The sequence below is a fragment of the Zea mays genome, chromosome 1 (assembly GCF_902167145.1).
Source record: "Zea mays cultivar B73 chromosome 1, Zm-B73-REFERENCE-NAM-5.0, whole genome shotgun sequence".
NCBI lineage: Eukaryota > Viridiplantae > Streptophyta > Magnoliopsida > Poales > Poaceae > Zea > Zea mays.
This window is the reverse complement of record NC_050096.1, coordinates 303,095,627-303,109,870: the sequence shown is the minus strand read 5'-3', so window position 1 is coordinate 303,109,870 and position 14,244 is coordinate 303,095,627. Positions and strand designations below refer to the sequence as shown.

The following is a 14,244-nucleotide window of genomic DNA, read 5'->3' as shown; positions in this document are numbered from 1 at the left end:
TGGACTGCTGTGTTGCTTAATGCCTTGTTTTTATTGTTTGGGGCTGGTTTGGAGGGCTCCAAACAGTTCCAACGCTAAGAGCATCTCTAATAATGTCTCAAACTAGTGTCTCAAATTAAAATGTAGACTTTTTTTAGGAAAAACTACTTCAATATTGTATCATTTCAAAAAAAATTGGTTAAAAATTTATAGAGCACTTTCTCAAGTGCCTTAAATATACTACACCGTAGTGGACTGTCATATAATCTAGATTGGGTCTTTAATGTTGGAGAATGTTTATTGTTACTCTAAATTCTATAAAATATACTTATTTTTAAATTATAGGATATTTTTATAGACCACTTTGTTGGAGTTTCTGTAAGGTGTCGAGAGGAGCCTGAGCCCGGTAGTGACTTGAGGCGAGCCAGTAAAAAAAACTTCATCCATTTTCAGTTCGTTTTGAAGGAGAGAAAAAAGGCTTTGTTGGATCGCTGATTGCGTGGCTACCTGTGACTGAGTAGTATATTTAGTTTATTTATTTTTAGTTTAGAGGGTGTGGGTGAGTTTTGTAATGGTTTTTAGAGCATTTCTAAGAGTACAGAGAACATTTCCTTGACCCACAATGTTTAGCAAGATTAATAAGACATCTCTAACAATTCTCAAACCAACCTCAAATCTTTTGGCACCTAAAAAACTTACCCTTTTGAAAGATTTGTCTCGAAGACTTAGGAGTGTTTGGTTTGAGTAATCACTCCATTTAAAACAAGGTGACCCATCATGAGTCCATTCCTTAATAGGTGTTTGGTTTGAATAATCACTCATTTAAAACGAGGTGACACATCATGAGTTTATTCCTTAACAGAGTGTTTGGTTTGAGGAATCACTTCATCCAAATTAAGGTGGTGCATCATAGGTTCATTCCCCAAATTTAGTGGGATAACTCAATTCTTTATATTAGTACTAAGAATGAGATGGTGATGAATCAACTCATTCTATTCCACAAACCAAACAAAAATAGTGAGGAGTGAGAAAATGGACTAGCTCATTACTCAAACCAAACACCCTATAAATTTAGTGGGATGATCCTATTCTCGTTAGTACTAACTAACTATGAGGAATGTGATGGTGACAGATCGACTCATTCCATTACACAAACCAAATAAAAAATTAGGAGTAAAAAAATGATGGACTAACTCATTTTTTAAACTAAACACCTTAATGAATGACTAGTGTGTCTTGAGCATACGCATGGAGGTTGCCTTGAGACACTTTTCTTCCTTTCTAAATTTTTTTCTCTAACACACTGCACAGTTTTAGCGGAGCATAAAGCTATCCGGTATGCACCACAGTACTAGATTGGTCTCACTAGGTGGTACGAGTTTCAAGGCAGGGTAGGTCACTGGATGTGTCTGTGTCCGGTGTTGGCATCGGACATAACTTAGGATGTGTTTGGTTTGAGTTTAAAGTAGGATAGGCGAGGACAACACCATCCTCTCGATTTTCTGGGATCACGCCGCCAAAAAATACTCCGGTGTTTACCTCGTCTACATGTGACTCTCATCCAAACACTATAGAAACTTTAGCCGCCCCCTTCCATCCATCCTTGTACATCCAACCAAACACACTCTTAGAGTACCTGTAAAATGGTTCCATCATACACTTAACATGTCTGGTGTTGACACCAAATGCGGCATCAGACAGGGAACTCAGAGAGCTTGTAATTCGGTATATTAGCTATAACATGCACAAAATGTGTTCGGTGTGTGAACCAGATACCTAACATACAATAACGACTAGTTTAGAGTCATTGTAATTATAGCTATCAGAGATACATTGAATGTGCCTGATGCCCCCAAAATCTACTCCTCAAGAAGGTAATGATTTGATTTCTTCGAGGTCTAGAAATAGACCTTGTAGCCAGCCTTGACTAGCATCTTACCACCCAATTCACTTGCGTACATCTCTTGAGAGCTAAGAAACACACTCCACTCATTTGCATCCCTTGGATCATCATTTGGATGAGATTAGAGAGCTTCTAGTGCATTGGATATAATTCTTATATCTTGTGACACTAGTTGAGTGGCTTAGACTAGTGACTAGTCATTCTCTTATTACTCTTAGTGATTGTCATCTTCTAGACGACCCAACGTTCATAGGATCATCGACTGGATATTGGTGATTGTTACCAGCTCCCATCATCGATTGTAAGAGACTCTTGTGCCTTTTCCTGTTATAGCTTCAGGAAAAAGTTGTTTTTATAAAATTCAAGAAAAAAACTAATAGAGTTAAGCTATATTCCCTCCGTCCTAAAATATTTGTCACTATAATATTATATTTGTGCTGGTCAAACTTTCTTAAGTTTAACTAGATTTATCAAAAATATTAGCATCATTTGTATCTCTAAATAATTTTACTATAAAAATAGATTTAAATATCTATCTAATAATACTAATTATTTATTATAAATATATAAATATTTGCTTAAAGTTAAACATTGTTGATTTTTCGAGAACGACAACTAATTTTGTAACGGAGTAAAGGCATGTTTGGTTCGTTGCCTCAATTGCCACATTTTGCCTAACTTTTCTGCCTAAGGTTAGTTATTCAATTCGAACGACTAACCTTAGGCAAAGTGGGGCACAGTTAGACACAAACCAAAGAAGCCTTAAGTACTGTACCCGATTTGGCACGGGCGCTGGCGCGCTCTCCCCCCAGTAAAGTGCACCAGCTCACCAACCAGCGGCCGGCGGCCGGTGGAAGTGGAGCAGCATCTCCGTCCAGCGACACAACCCGTCTCCTGAATCCTGATTAATTTCACTTGCAATGCCCTTCCATTTCTCCAAGATTTCGGATTGGTGGGTGGCTGATTTCCCCGAGTGTGACCTTCCTCCGTGTCCCTTGTCCGGCGATGACCCCAACCAAGTCTTGGTCGTCGTCCCCTGGCCGGCTGGCCCTCCCTCTTTTATTCGTTCTTCAACAATAACAATCGGTGAGTGGCAGGCAGGGCGATTGATTCTCTCAACACCAAGCAGCACCGTTGCCTTGGATAGCCAGCCAGAGGCCCGCAAGATCCGCGTCCCCCACCCGACCACCCCCACACCCGAGCAGCGCGGGCGGCCATGGCGTTCTGGGAGGGCTGGTGCGGCGGCAAGGGCGACGGCTGCTGTGACGACTGCAGCTGGACGCAGCTCGCCATCTGGGCCGCCGCCATCGTCGTCGTGGGAGGCCTCATCACCGTCCTGGTGCTCGCCTTCGGCGTGGTGTTCCCGCCCAAGGCCACGGCCGACGACGCCGTGCTGCAGCGGTTCGCGCTGGCGCCCGCCGACCCGGCGTCCAACTCCACCATCTCCTTCAACGTCACCGCCACGGTGTCGCTCCGGAATCCCAACATGTACCGGGCCATCGAGTACGGCGCGCTCGCCGTGACCTTCTCCTTCAACGGCACCCGCTTCGATGACTCCGCGTCCGTGCCGGGGTTCAAGCACAAGGCGCGGAAGACGGCGACGCTGAGCGTGAGAGTCGGCGGCGTGGGCAAGCCCATCAAGCTGACCAGGCCCGGGGTGGGCGAGTTCCGGGCGGAGAACGACACGGGCAGCTTCGGCGTGGAGATGCGGCTGGACACGGTGCTCCAGTACAAGGGCCGGTCCGCCAAGTGCCCGCTCGTCGTCGTCTGCCCGCTCCAGCTGCAGCTCGTCGACCCCGACGTCGCCGCCACCGCGTTCCAGCGGACCAAGTGCACTATCCTCCGGGCCAAGAAGTCCGGGTGCTAGCTGACTCAGCTCCGGCTCCATTGGTGGCCTGGCTAGCTCCGTTGGGTGGCTTTCGTTTCTTTCTTTTCTTCATGTGTAATTAACTGATTGTTTCTTCAAGACAGGAGGAGATTTGTTCCTCTTCTTGCTTCTCTTTTTCCAAGAGATTGATAGCTGTTGTAGTGTTGTGTACTTGTGTGTGCTTTGAAGAGTATTTGTAGGAGTGGAGAAGTTCAATTGGATGTGCAGAAATTTCTGGAAATTTGCAACTATGGATACACTGTCAATTGTCTGTGATCCTCTTTCTAAGCGATTGTGGTTGTAATCTGGGCAATACTTGTTGAGCTCCAGTCCAGCTGGGTGCTGTTGCGTTGGAAGGAACCTTCGTGCAGTCAACTGAACCGAACCGCATCTGTCTACTCTGAGTGTGTTTGGATGAAGATACTAGAGAGGTTAAAATCGAATTAGGAGGATGAAAGTGGATATCTGAATGGTTAAAACAAACTAGTCGGTTGCCCGTGCGTTGCGACGGCTTACAACAATACCCACGTAAACTATCCATTAAAAAATTTCAAGATTTTTTATTGATTGTCTCCGCTCTCTGTATAATATATTTTTTTGATTTGGCTAACTGATGTTATTGTTTACTCAATGCAAATATGTTTTGGTACAACACGGCCAATGAAGTGAGCGATTATAAGAGAGTTCACAATGATTGACTGAATGAACAGAGATTATAAAATGACATAATTCCATCATACAGAGACCAAATAAGAGAAAGTTTGTGAGATCAAGTTTCTAAAATAAGTCCCATGAAGTCAAACTTATAAAAAAAGATATATCAAAATATGGAGTGATGCTAAAGTCAGGCATAAATAAAAACTGGATGCGCTCCATATAAATTATGCTACTTCGTAGCAATTACTAACGTTTAAAACCAATAAATAACCTTTATTTTGCTGTTAGTGTGACAAATCATTGCTGTTCCATTCAATTCAGCAACCTCAAACACCATGTATTCCATTGTGCCAATGTGGTCTCAGAAACGACCTAATGCTTGCAAGAGCCAAGAACATCGTGTCGTGCTTGGGCTGTAGCCTCGGCCTGACACGATTATTTTTTTTATTTTACAAAAAAACGTATATACATACATACAATTTATATTTAATATTAAAAACATCTTAGCGTGATGTTCTACTGGTTAGACAGCTTCACCCAATGTCTCCTGCCCTTCTTCCATCAACGCATGGGTTCGAACCCCATCTCCTGCACCGTTTTTTTAATATTTTACGCTGATTTAATTAAATGGATCGACGGGCTAACGGACTGGCCCGATACAGTTAGCAGGCCGGCATGACGTGCCTGTGCCATAGTTGTGGCCCGCGTGCATCTATCCCGTGTCGGGTGTCATTACGCTGATTTAATTAAATGAATCGACGGGCTAACGGGCTGGCCCGACACAGTTAGCAGGCCATATAGACGTGCAGCGGATTAATTTGAAATAGATGTGAGGGGTTATTTGTAAAAAATGACACACGACGACCGTTGAAACTGGTGCTTTAAGTATAGTATAGATTTAATATTTTAAAATGTGTATGTATTAAATTTGGTAATGAATTTTTCTTATGTTATAAGTACATTATTACAAACTATGAACAGAATTTTGCATAAATTATTTTGTGTCATTTGCTCCCTACAACCAAAAACGTAAAAAAAATATTGATATCTATATTTGATTCTGTATATATCTATTATTTGAGAAGATATATGATAAAATTGAGGTTTTTATTTATCTTTACATGCGCAGTGCTAAAAAAAGAATACAAATTTGTATTACAGATTTTATATTCTAATGTTCGCAATCAAAAAATTGGTATCCGAATAAGTATCCATTTTCATCCTCAATTAGATCCAATAGCAAATCTATCTAGTATTGAAAATGAGTTGCAATATAAATCTATTGTTTGGATGTAACAGAGGGAGGGTCGGTCCACCTTCTACTCATGACCTACAACCCTTAGGTCTGTGGCCCACTCATGACCTATCGAGCCTAGGCCTGAGTGCACTGGTCGCCTATAGGACCCGCAACACGACAAGCTGTGTCGAGACCCAGGCTATGTAGGCCAAGGGTCGTCATGGCATAAAAGTGGCAATGATGGTGTCAGAGCTCCTTGCCGCCCACACCGCCCGTCATAAAGAGCGTAACCAGGATAGCCCAGACGACCGAGACACATACGGAAAACACAACTTTACCAAGGTAGAACGTCTCATTTTACCACGGCACATTAGCTCCTTCCTTGAGAAGCTACTGGTAGTCGACCCTCACCTTAGCCTATAAAAAGGGAGGAGGTCAGCCAGAACACAGATACGAACACATGCATACAAACACGTCGACCACAAGACGAGAAGATCCCGAAGGAGTCAAGGAGCGAACCACCATGACGCCCAAGGCTGAGTAGAGAGCACTAGTCCTGTAGTCTTTAGGTCTAGCCACACATAAGAGACTTGGGAGCTCCTCTCTCTCTCACACACCCGCTTGTAACCCCTACTACGAGCATTGAGCAACAAGGTGTCGATAGCGCGAGCCAACAAAGACTGGATGTAGAGACGTTCAGCCCAAACCAGTATAAATCTTACGCCCACTGAGCACACCATCTGGACTGCAGCATGCCGATGTCTGCCACAAAGAACTGCATGTAATTGATGTAGAAGTGGTCTTAAGTGCCACATGTGATGAGCAAGGTGATGTGCCCCAAAGGAAATGTGAACATCCCTAAGATAATGCCATAGAAGGGCACTAAACTTGGCTTAAGAGTCAACTTGGGAAGTCCCATCCTTTTGAAAGTCTTGGCGAAGAGGATGTTCAACAACTACTGCCATCAATAAGGCCTTAACACAACCTCACAACACCTATCGTTGGACCAAAGATGAGTAGCACCTTAGGCATGGTCATGGTCTAGGTGATCAGACTAGTCAAAAGTGATCGACACTTCAGATCATTAGAGGAATTCTAGGGTCGTCGGTTCCACGATGAACACCTCTCTCTCTATGTAAGCTTCTGCTTCCCCTTAGACTCATAAGCGTTTGGCTCAGGCCTCTTTGGCTTGGGTTCAAGCGGCTTGAGGACCTTCTCGGTGGATCCCTGAAGTGAAAGCAATCCTTGGTCTTTATGGTGGATATTTGGATGATAAATGCAATGTCCCTCCATAATCTTCTAAAACTCATCTTGGTTATGGGAGAAAGATCATCGCTGACCCTCCTGCTTGACTACCGTCGTGAATTGATGATCCATCTTACTCCTTTTAGGTCCAAATTATGAGGCATTTTGGACAAAGTTTGAGACAAACTTGTAAAACTTTGACTATAAATAACTATTTTGTTATTTAGTTTTGAAACCTAAAAAATACTTTCACAAAAGTATAAATATATTAAGAGTTCATTTGTAATTTACAAAAAATATTGGTAAAATCTATATTTTGGAGACCGTATCGTTGTCTTAAACGACTTATAACTTGGACCTCAAGAGAGTATGTTTCTTGTGTCTGCCTTTATCTGGCTCAGTTTTCTAATCTTTCTTCTCTTTGTGAAAGTCGCCTAGAGGGGGGTGGATAGGCGAAACCTGAAAATTATAATTCTAAATCCAAACTAGATCCCTTGATTAGTGGTTAGAACAAGATTCACAATTATCGGAGTATAAAACTAAATCATTTGTTTGCAACGAGTATTGTTTTCAAAGAGTGCGGAATTTAATCAATAGCAATACTACTAGAAATGTTTGTGGAGAATAATGCAAGAGGGCTTAGATAAGAAGAGGAGAAGCACAAGTTCTTTCTTGCAAGGAGTTGCTTCTCTAAATGTAAACTTAACTTGAAGCAACACAAAATAATATTAGCAAAGAGTAGCGCAACATAACTTAGAAAGGGAGAGAACAAACAAATCACAAGTAATAAACACAAGAGACATGGGTGATTTGTTTTACCGAGGTTCGGCCCTCGAAGGCCTAGTCCCCGTTGAGGAGTCCACTAAGGACGGGTCTTTTTCAACCCTTTCCCTCTCTCCACCGATCACCAAGACCGGCGAGCTCTTCTTCTTCTCAAGGATCACTTAAGACCCCCGCAAGGATCACCACACTCTTAGGTGTCTCTTGCTAGCTTTACAAGCCTCCAAAACTTTGAAGGAAGTTCAATGGGAGTCAAAACTCCACGCGCGAATGATCACAAGATGTAGCACACACTTTCTCACAATGATTCTCACAAGGCTCTATTGCTAAACTCACACGAGAATCTCTCTTTTGCTTGATCTCTCTTTTGTGGCACTTGTGTTGGTTGTAGTGGTCTAAATCTTATGTATAGGATGGATCAATGAATAGAGGTGGTTGGGAGGGCTTGGATATGTCAACAATATGACTTGGAATGTTGCTTGGGCTCCCACACATTGAAGTGGTCGGTTGGGGTGGTATTTATAGCCACCAACCAAATTGTAGCCGTTGGTGAAGTCTGCTGGCGATGGGCGCACCGGACAGTCCGGTGCGCCACCGAACAGTGTCCGGTGCGCCGCCACGTCACCCTGTCGTTAGGTCTTGGAGCTGGTCGACCGTTGGAGGCTTTGTCCTAATGCGACATCGGACAGTCTGGTGCCCCTCTAACCTTCTGCTCTGACTTCTGTCGCGTTACTGTGATGCACTGTTCATCCGTTAGAGTCGACCTTTGCGCGCAGATAACCGTTGCTCTGCTGGTGCACCGGACAGTCCGGTGGTACACCGGACAGTCCAGTGAATTATAGCGGAGCTGCGCCTGGAAAACCCGAAGCTGAAGAGTTTGGAGTGTACGGCCCCTGGTGCACCGGACACTGTCCGTTGGCACACCAGACAGTCCGGTGCGCCAAACCAGGGGACACTTTGGTTTCCTTTTTGCTCCTTTCTTTTGAACCCTAACTTGTTCTTTTTATTGGTTTGTGTTGAACCTTTGGCACCTGTAGAATGTATAATCTAGAGCAAACTAGTTAGTCCAATTATTAATGTTGGGTAATTCAACCACCAAAATCATTTAGGAAAAGGTTTGACCCTATTTCCCTTTCAATCTCCCCCTTTTTGGTGATTGATGTCAACACAAACCAAAACAAATATATAAGTGCAGAATTGAACTAGTTTGCATAAGGTAAGTGCAAAGGTTGCTTGGAATTAAACCAATTTATACTTTCATTAAATATGCATGGATTGCTTTCTTTCTTCTAACATTTTGGACCACGCTTGCACCACTTGTTTTGTTTTTTGCAAATGTTTTTGGAAATTCTTTTTCAAAGTATTTTTGCAAATAGTCAAAGGTATATGAATAAGATTTCGAGAAGCATTTTCAAGATTTGAAATTTTCTCCCCTGTTTCAAATGCTTTTCCTTTGACTAAACAAAACTCCCCCTTAATGAAATTCTCCTCTTAGTGTTCAAGAGGGTTTTTACCATTTGAAAGAAGATCAAATATTTTAGATACTAAGTTTTGAAAAACTCCTCTTTAAAATATAGATATCAATTGAGATAGAATTTCTTAGAGGAATACTAATTTGAAAGATACCAATTGAAAATATTAAAACCCTTTGTTTCGAAATATTTTGAAATTGGCGTGGTGGTGCGGTCCTTTTGCTTTGGGCTAATACTCTCTCCCCTTTGGCATTAATCGCCAAAAACGAAGTCTTTAGAGCTCTTCTTACTTTCTCCCCAATCGTACAAATGAATATGAGTGACGATTATACCGATTTTGAGAGATGGCGGAATACCAGCAAAAGGATAGTTAATACGGATGGTGTAGAGTGGAAGCGATGTCTTTGCCGAATACTCCATTTCCCCTTCAGTCTAAGACTTAATACACAAGATACTTATGGAAACATATTAGTCTTAGCCTTGGCACAAGAGAAATAGGAAATATGCAAAAGTACCAAAGGAAAGAGACATGGTAAAAGGATATGTCAATTAAGCTTAAACAATTCTATATAATATAGATTGCTCCCCCTAAATATGTGCCTTGAGAGGAATACAGATTTTGGCATTAAATGCCAAGAGCACATAATTAGGTTAATGAGAACATATCTATAACATAGAAACTGTGAAGTGTAATGTGTCATAATAAAGGTGTGATGCTCACGACAGACTATGCACTTATGAAAGCATGTTGGAAACATTTTAAGCAATTACCTAAGGATTTCAAAGAGACTTAAGGAACCTCCACCTTTGGAACAAAGGTAGCTTATCCTCATTACAAGGTTAAGCTTTAAGCTCTTTGACAATAAAATCACTTCACCTAGTTTTAACAAAAATGCATAAATGTAGGAATGAAATTTTTGAGAGGTTAAACTAGGTATGAAGCAGGGATATGCATAAACATGATTTCTCTTCCTTTTATACCAGATATGCAAGTAATGCATATAAGAGGAAGATTTAGGTACATGTGTAAATGAGAGGAAGTAGTTTTACCCTTTTGTACCTTCACATAGAGATACTCTCTGCATTGTGCTTTGTCCTTAGTCTTAGTTACTTAAGACCTATATTCAAGACAGTGTATGGAAATATTTTGCACAATTGAGGGTTCTACAACTAGTGATCCTTTTCTAAGTCATTATTATTATATATCAAGTAGATCACAAATTGCATGAATGTATCATGAATTCTCCTTTTAACTTAGTGCATATCAAGAGAGATATCGATTGAAATTATATGAGTGAGAGCACCTAGAGGGGGGGGGGTGAATAGGTGATCCTGTAAAATTCAACACTAATAGCCACGAAACTTAGTTATGAAAGTTAGAACGACTAAGTAGCTTGAAACGAGCTCTTGTGAACACAGACAATCAAAGAGAAAGCACACAAGAGACACGCGATTTTATCCCGTGGTTCGGCCAAGTAACACTTGCCTACTTCCACGTTGTGGTGTCCCAATGGACGAGGGTTGCACTCAACCCCTTTCAAGTGATCCGATTATCAACATGAATACCACGATTTTTCCTTTCTTAGTCTTTCTCCCGTTTGCGAGGAATCTCCACAACTTGGAGCCTCTCGCCCTTACAATGATGATCACAAAAGAAGCACAGAAGTAAGGGAGGGGAGAACAACACACACAAGACTCAAATCCACAGCACAATCACGCACACAAGTCACAACTTGAGCTCAAAACACAACGCACGGAGTTCACAACTCAAATGGAGCTCAAGTCACTATCTCAAAGAATCGAATGCGTGAAGTTGGAGTCATGGAGTCTTAGAATGTTTCTTGTAAGCTTGGGTAACTTCTCCATGCGCCTAGGGGTCCCTTTTATAGCCCCAAGGCAGCTAGGAGCCGTTGAAGATCAACAAGGAATGCTATCCTTGCCTTCTGTCGAGTGGCGCACCGGACAGTCCGGTGCGCCACAGGACAATCACTGTAGACGGTCCGGTGCCGATCTCCTTCCTTTTCTGGCGCAGATGACCGTTGCAGCTTCGGGCCGGTTGGTGCACCGGACACTGTCCGGTGCACACCAGACAGTCCGGTGCCCCTTGCCGACCGTTAGCGCGGGCCACGCGTCGCCCATGGATTGCGCGGCCGACCGTTGCGCTGGCGACCGTTGGCTCACCGGACAGTCCGGTGCACCACCAGACAGTCCGATGAATTATAGTCGTACGCCGCCAAACTTTTCCCGAGAGCGGCCTTTTCATCGGAGACAGCCTGGCGCACCGGACAGTCCGGTGTGCCAGGCCGAGCTGGACTTTGGCTGCACACAGCCAAGTCTTTTGCAATTCTTTCTTTTCCTATTTCTAGCACTTAGACTATAAGTGCAATCAACCCTAATTGAGGGTTTTGGTGATTAATGACAAAACAAACTAATATTCTAACAAGTTTGCTCCTAGTATGTACACAGTATTTCTACAGACATGAGAAGCACAGATCTTACGAGCATAAAAGTATAAAAGCACAGCGGATTTAAAATTCCACATCAAATGGCATGCTCCAAGTGCTAAGAAATAACGGCGGTGCTAAATTTATAATTCTTGAGTCATAGGAATCGCCGTACAATTAAGAGGGATCCGCGACGGTTAAGTAAGTTGTGAAACGAGCCAAGTTCAAAATCTTTTGAAAACTCCTTGGAGATCATTTTCCCACATCATGAATGCCCTTGAGAAAAACAAATTTTTCTTCCCACAAAGACTCCCCTTTTGTTCTCTTCAAAATACTCAAAACTTGGTTTCAGCCCCCAAAACCGGTTCAACCGGTCCTGAAACCGGTTCAACCGGTTTCGGTACTATTCACCTGCCACCTCTGCTCTGACCTGTCTGACAGTCAGAGCGTCAGAAAAGTCGCAGCAGATATTTTTCAGAAACCGGTTGAGCCGAATTTTTTCCCTACTCAGCCGGTTTTGAAACCGGTCGAGTCTCCGGCTGAGTAGCTCAGTGGACCGGGATCCCCCTGGTAGAAACCGGTTCAACCGGTCTGAAAACCGGTTCAACCGGTTTTTGCTCCTTTTCTCCCAACGGCTGCCAGCTTTTGGGGGATCCTTTATATACCCCCTCACACTCTCTCTCTCATTTACTTCTGCCTCTTCCACGAATTCTTGGCTGACCAACCTTCAAACAAGCACATTCATTTCACTTTTCACACCCGCAATCGCATCTCCTTCAATCATTTGAAGGACCCTTGGTGTGAGGTGAACTCGATCGAACTCGCTGTCAATTTCATCTCGATTCTCCCATTCTCTTGTTCTTGAGCTCGTTACAAACTTAACCGTGTGCGGATTTGTTTCTCTTGGAACCTCGAGTTCCTTGACGGTTAGAGGTTACCTGGGAGTCTCCAAATTTGTGGACGACCCCAAGAAGTTTGTATCACCCGCTCCTTGAGCTGATTTGAGAAGAGATTGCCTTGACCTTTGTGGTCGGCTTGTGGAGGATTAGGGTTGGAAAAGACCCGACCCTTTGTGGGTTCCTCAACAAGGAGTAGGACACCTTTGTGGTGGTTGCCGAACCTCGGGTTATATCGCGTGTTCTTGTGTGTTCTTGTCAAGCGCTTTATATTCAGTGGTTGGTTCATATTATCCATTTGAGTAGATTTTGTGTAGGGCAAATCTTTAGCTATATTCTTCACTACTTCGCATTTGTTCAATAGATTATCAAATTTAAGTTGAGCAGGTTCAAACTTGTTCAGTTGTGATTAAAATCGACTGAACCGGTTTGCACCAGTGCAACTTTAATTTAACCTATTTCGAAGTTTTTAGTGAAAATTTTCAGGTGTAGCCTATTCACCCCCCCTCTAGGCTACTTTCAATTGGTATCAGAACTACGTGCCTCGTTTTACGCTTAACCGCGTGAGGAAACGATCATGTCTACACAACGGGACCATGTGGATCCTCTCCTCGAGGAAATCCCCGTCACATCTTCCGGTGAGGAAGTGGACCCCAAGGTCCTCGACCTCGCCATGAAGATTGTCGAGAGAATGTTCCTCAAAATGAAAGAGGAAGATGCTAAGAAAAAGGCCGAAGAAGAAGAATCAAGAAGAAAGGCCGAAGAAGATAAAGGTAAGGGAACATTTGATTATAATGACGATCTAGTGGATCTTTTGGTGTCTAAGGTATTGAGCAAGGTAAGTCTCAACACCGAAGGATCATCTACCAAAAGCAAAGGTAATGAATTTAGCAAAGTTCAATTCGATTACTCTAGACATTATATTCCCAACTTCTCTTCCGCCCCACTTGGAAAGTTACCAACTCTTAGTGAGTTGAACTATGATGAGTGGGCCGACAAGATGAAGTCGCATTTAATCGGTGTGCATCCTAGTCTTTGGGTGATTGTTAATGTAGGTATGTATAAGCCCGCCTAAGGAGAAGAGATGACTCCGGAAATGATGCAAGAGGTTCATCGAAATGCTCAAGCAGTGAGCATAATTAAAGGAAGTCTTTGTCCGGAAGAATACCAGAAAGTTCAAGGAAGAGAAGATGCCCGTGACATTTGGAATATTCTTAAAATGTCACATGAAGGAGATCCCAAAGCTAAAAGACATAGAGTTGAAGCTTTGGAAAGTGAGCTTGCAAGATATGATTGGACAAAGGGTGAGTCACTTCAATCACTCTTTGATCGGTTGATGGTGTTGGTCAACAAAATAAGAGTTCTTGGGAGTGAAGATTGGAGTGACTCCAAGGTCACAAGATTGTTCATGAGAGCTTACAAAGAGAAGGATAAGAGTCTTGCAAGGATGATAAGGGATCGTGATGACTATGAGGATATGACGCCTCATCAATTATTTGCAAAAATTCAACAACACGAGTCCGAAGAAGCCCCCATCAAGACAAGAGACTCTCATGCCTTGATCACAAATGAACAAGACAACCTCAAGAAGAACAAAGACCACAAAGCAAAGAAAGTGGTCGAGACCTCAAGTGATGAAGATAGCTCAAGTGATGAAGACACAGCTATGTTCATCAAAACATTCAAGAAATTTGTAAGGAAGAATGACAAGTTCCAAAGGAAAGGAAAGAAGAGGGCATGCTATGAATGTGGCCAAACCGGTCA

The 14,244-nt window shown here is 42.8% G+C and overlaps 1 protein-coding gene and 1 pseudogene across 1 annotated transcript; one reads left to right on the top strand and one right to left on the bottom strand.

The window, feature by feature from the left end:
* The first annotated feature begins 2,454 nt into the window (after positions 1–2,454).
* LOC100284431 (harpin-induced protein) lies at positions 2,455–4,002 on the top strand. The gene has a single exon (NM_001157326.2). The coding sequence runs from the start codon at positions 3,099–3,101 to the stop codon at positions 3,747–3,749; it is 651 nt and encodes a 216-aa protein (NP_001150798.1). The 5' UTR covers positions 2,455–3,098; the 3' UTR covers positions 3,750–4,002.
* Positions 4,003–8,134: 4,132 nt separating this feature from the next.
* LOC111590621 (uncharacterized) lies at positions 8,135–8,589 on the bottom strand (annotated as a pseudogene).
* Positions 8,590–14,244: the final 5,655 nt, after the last annotated feature.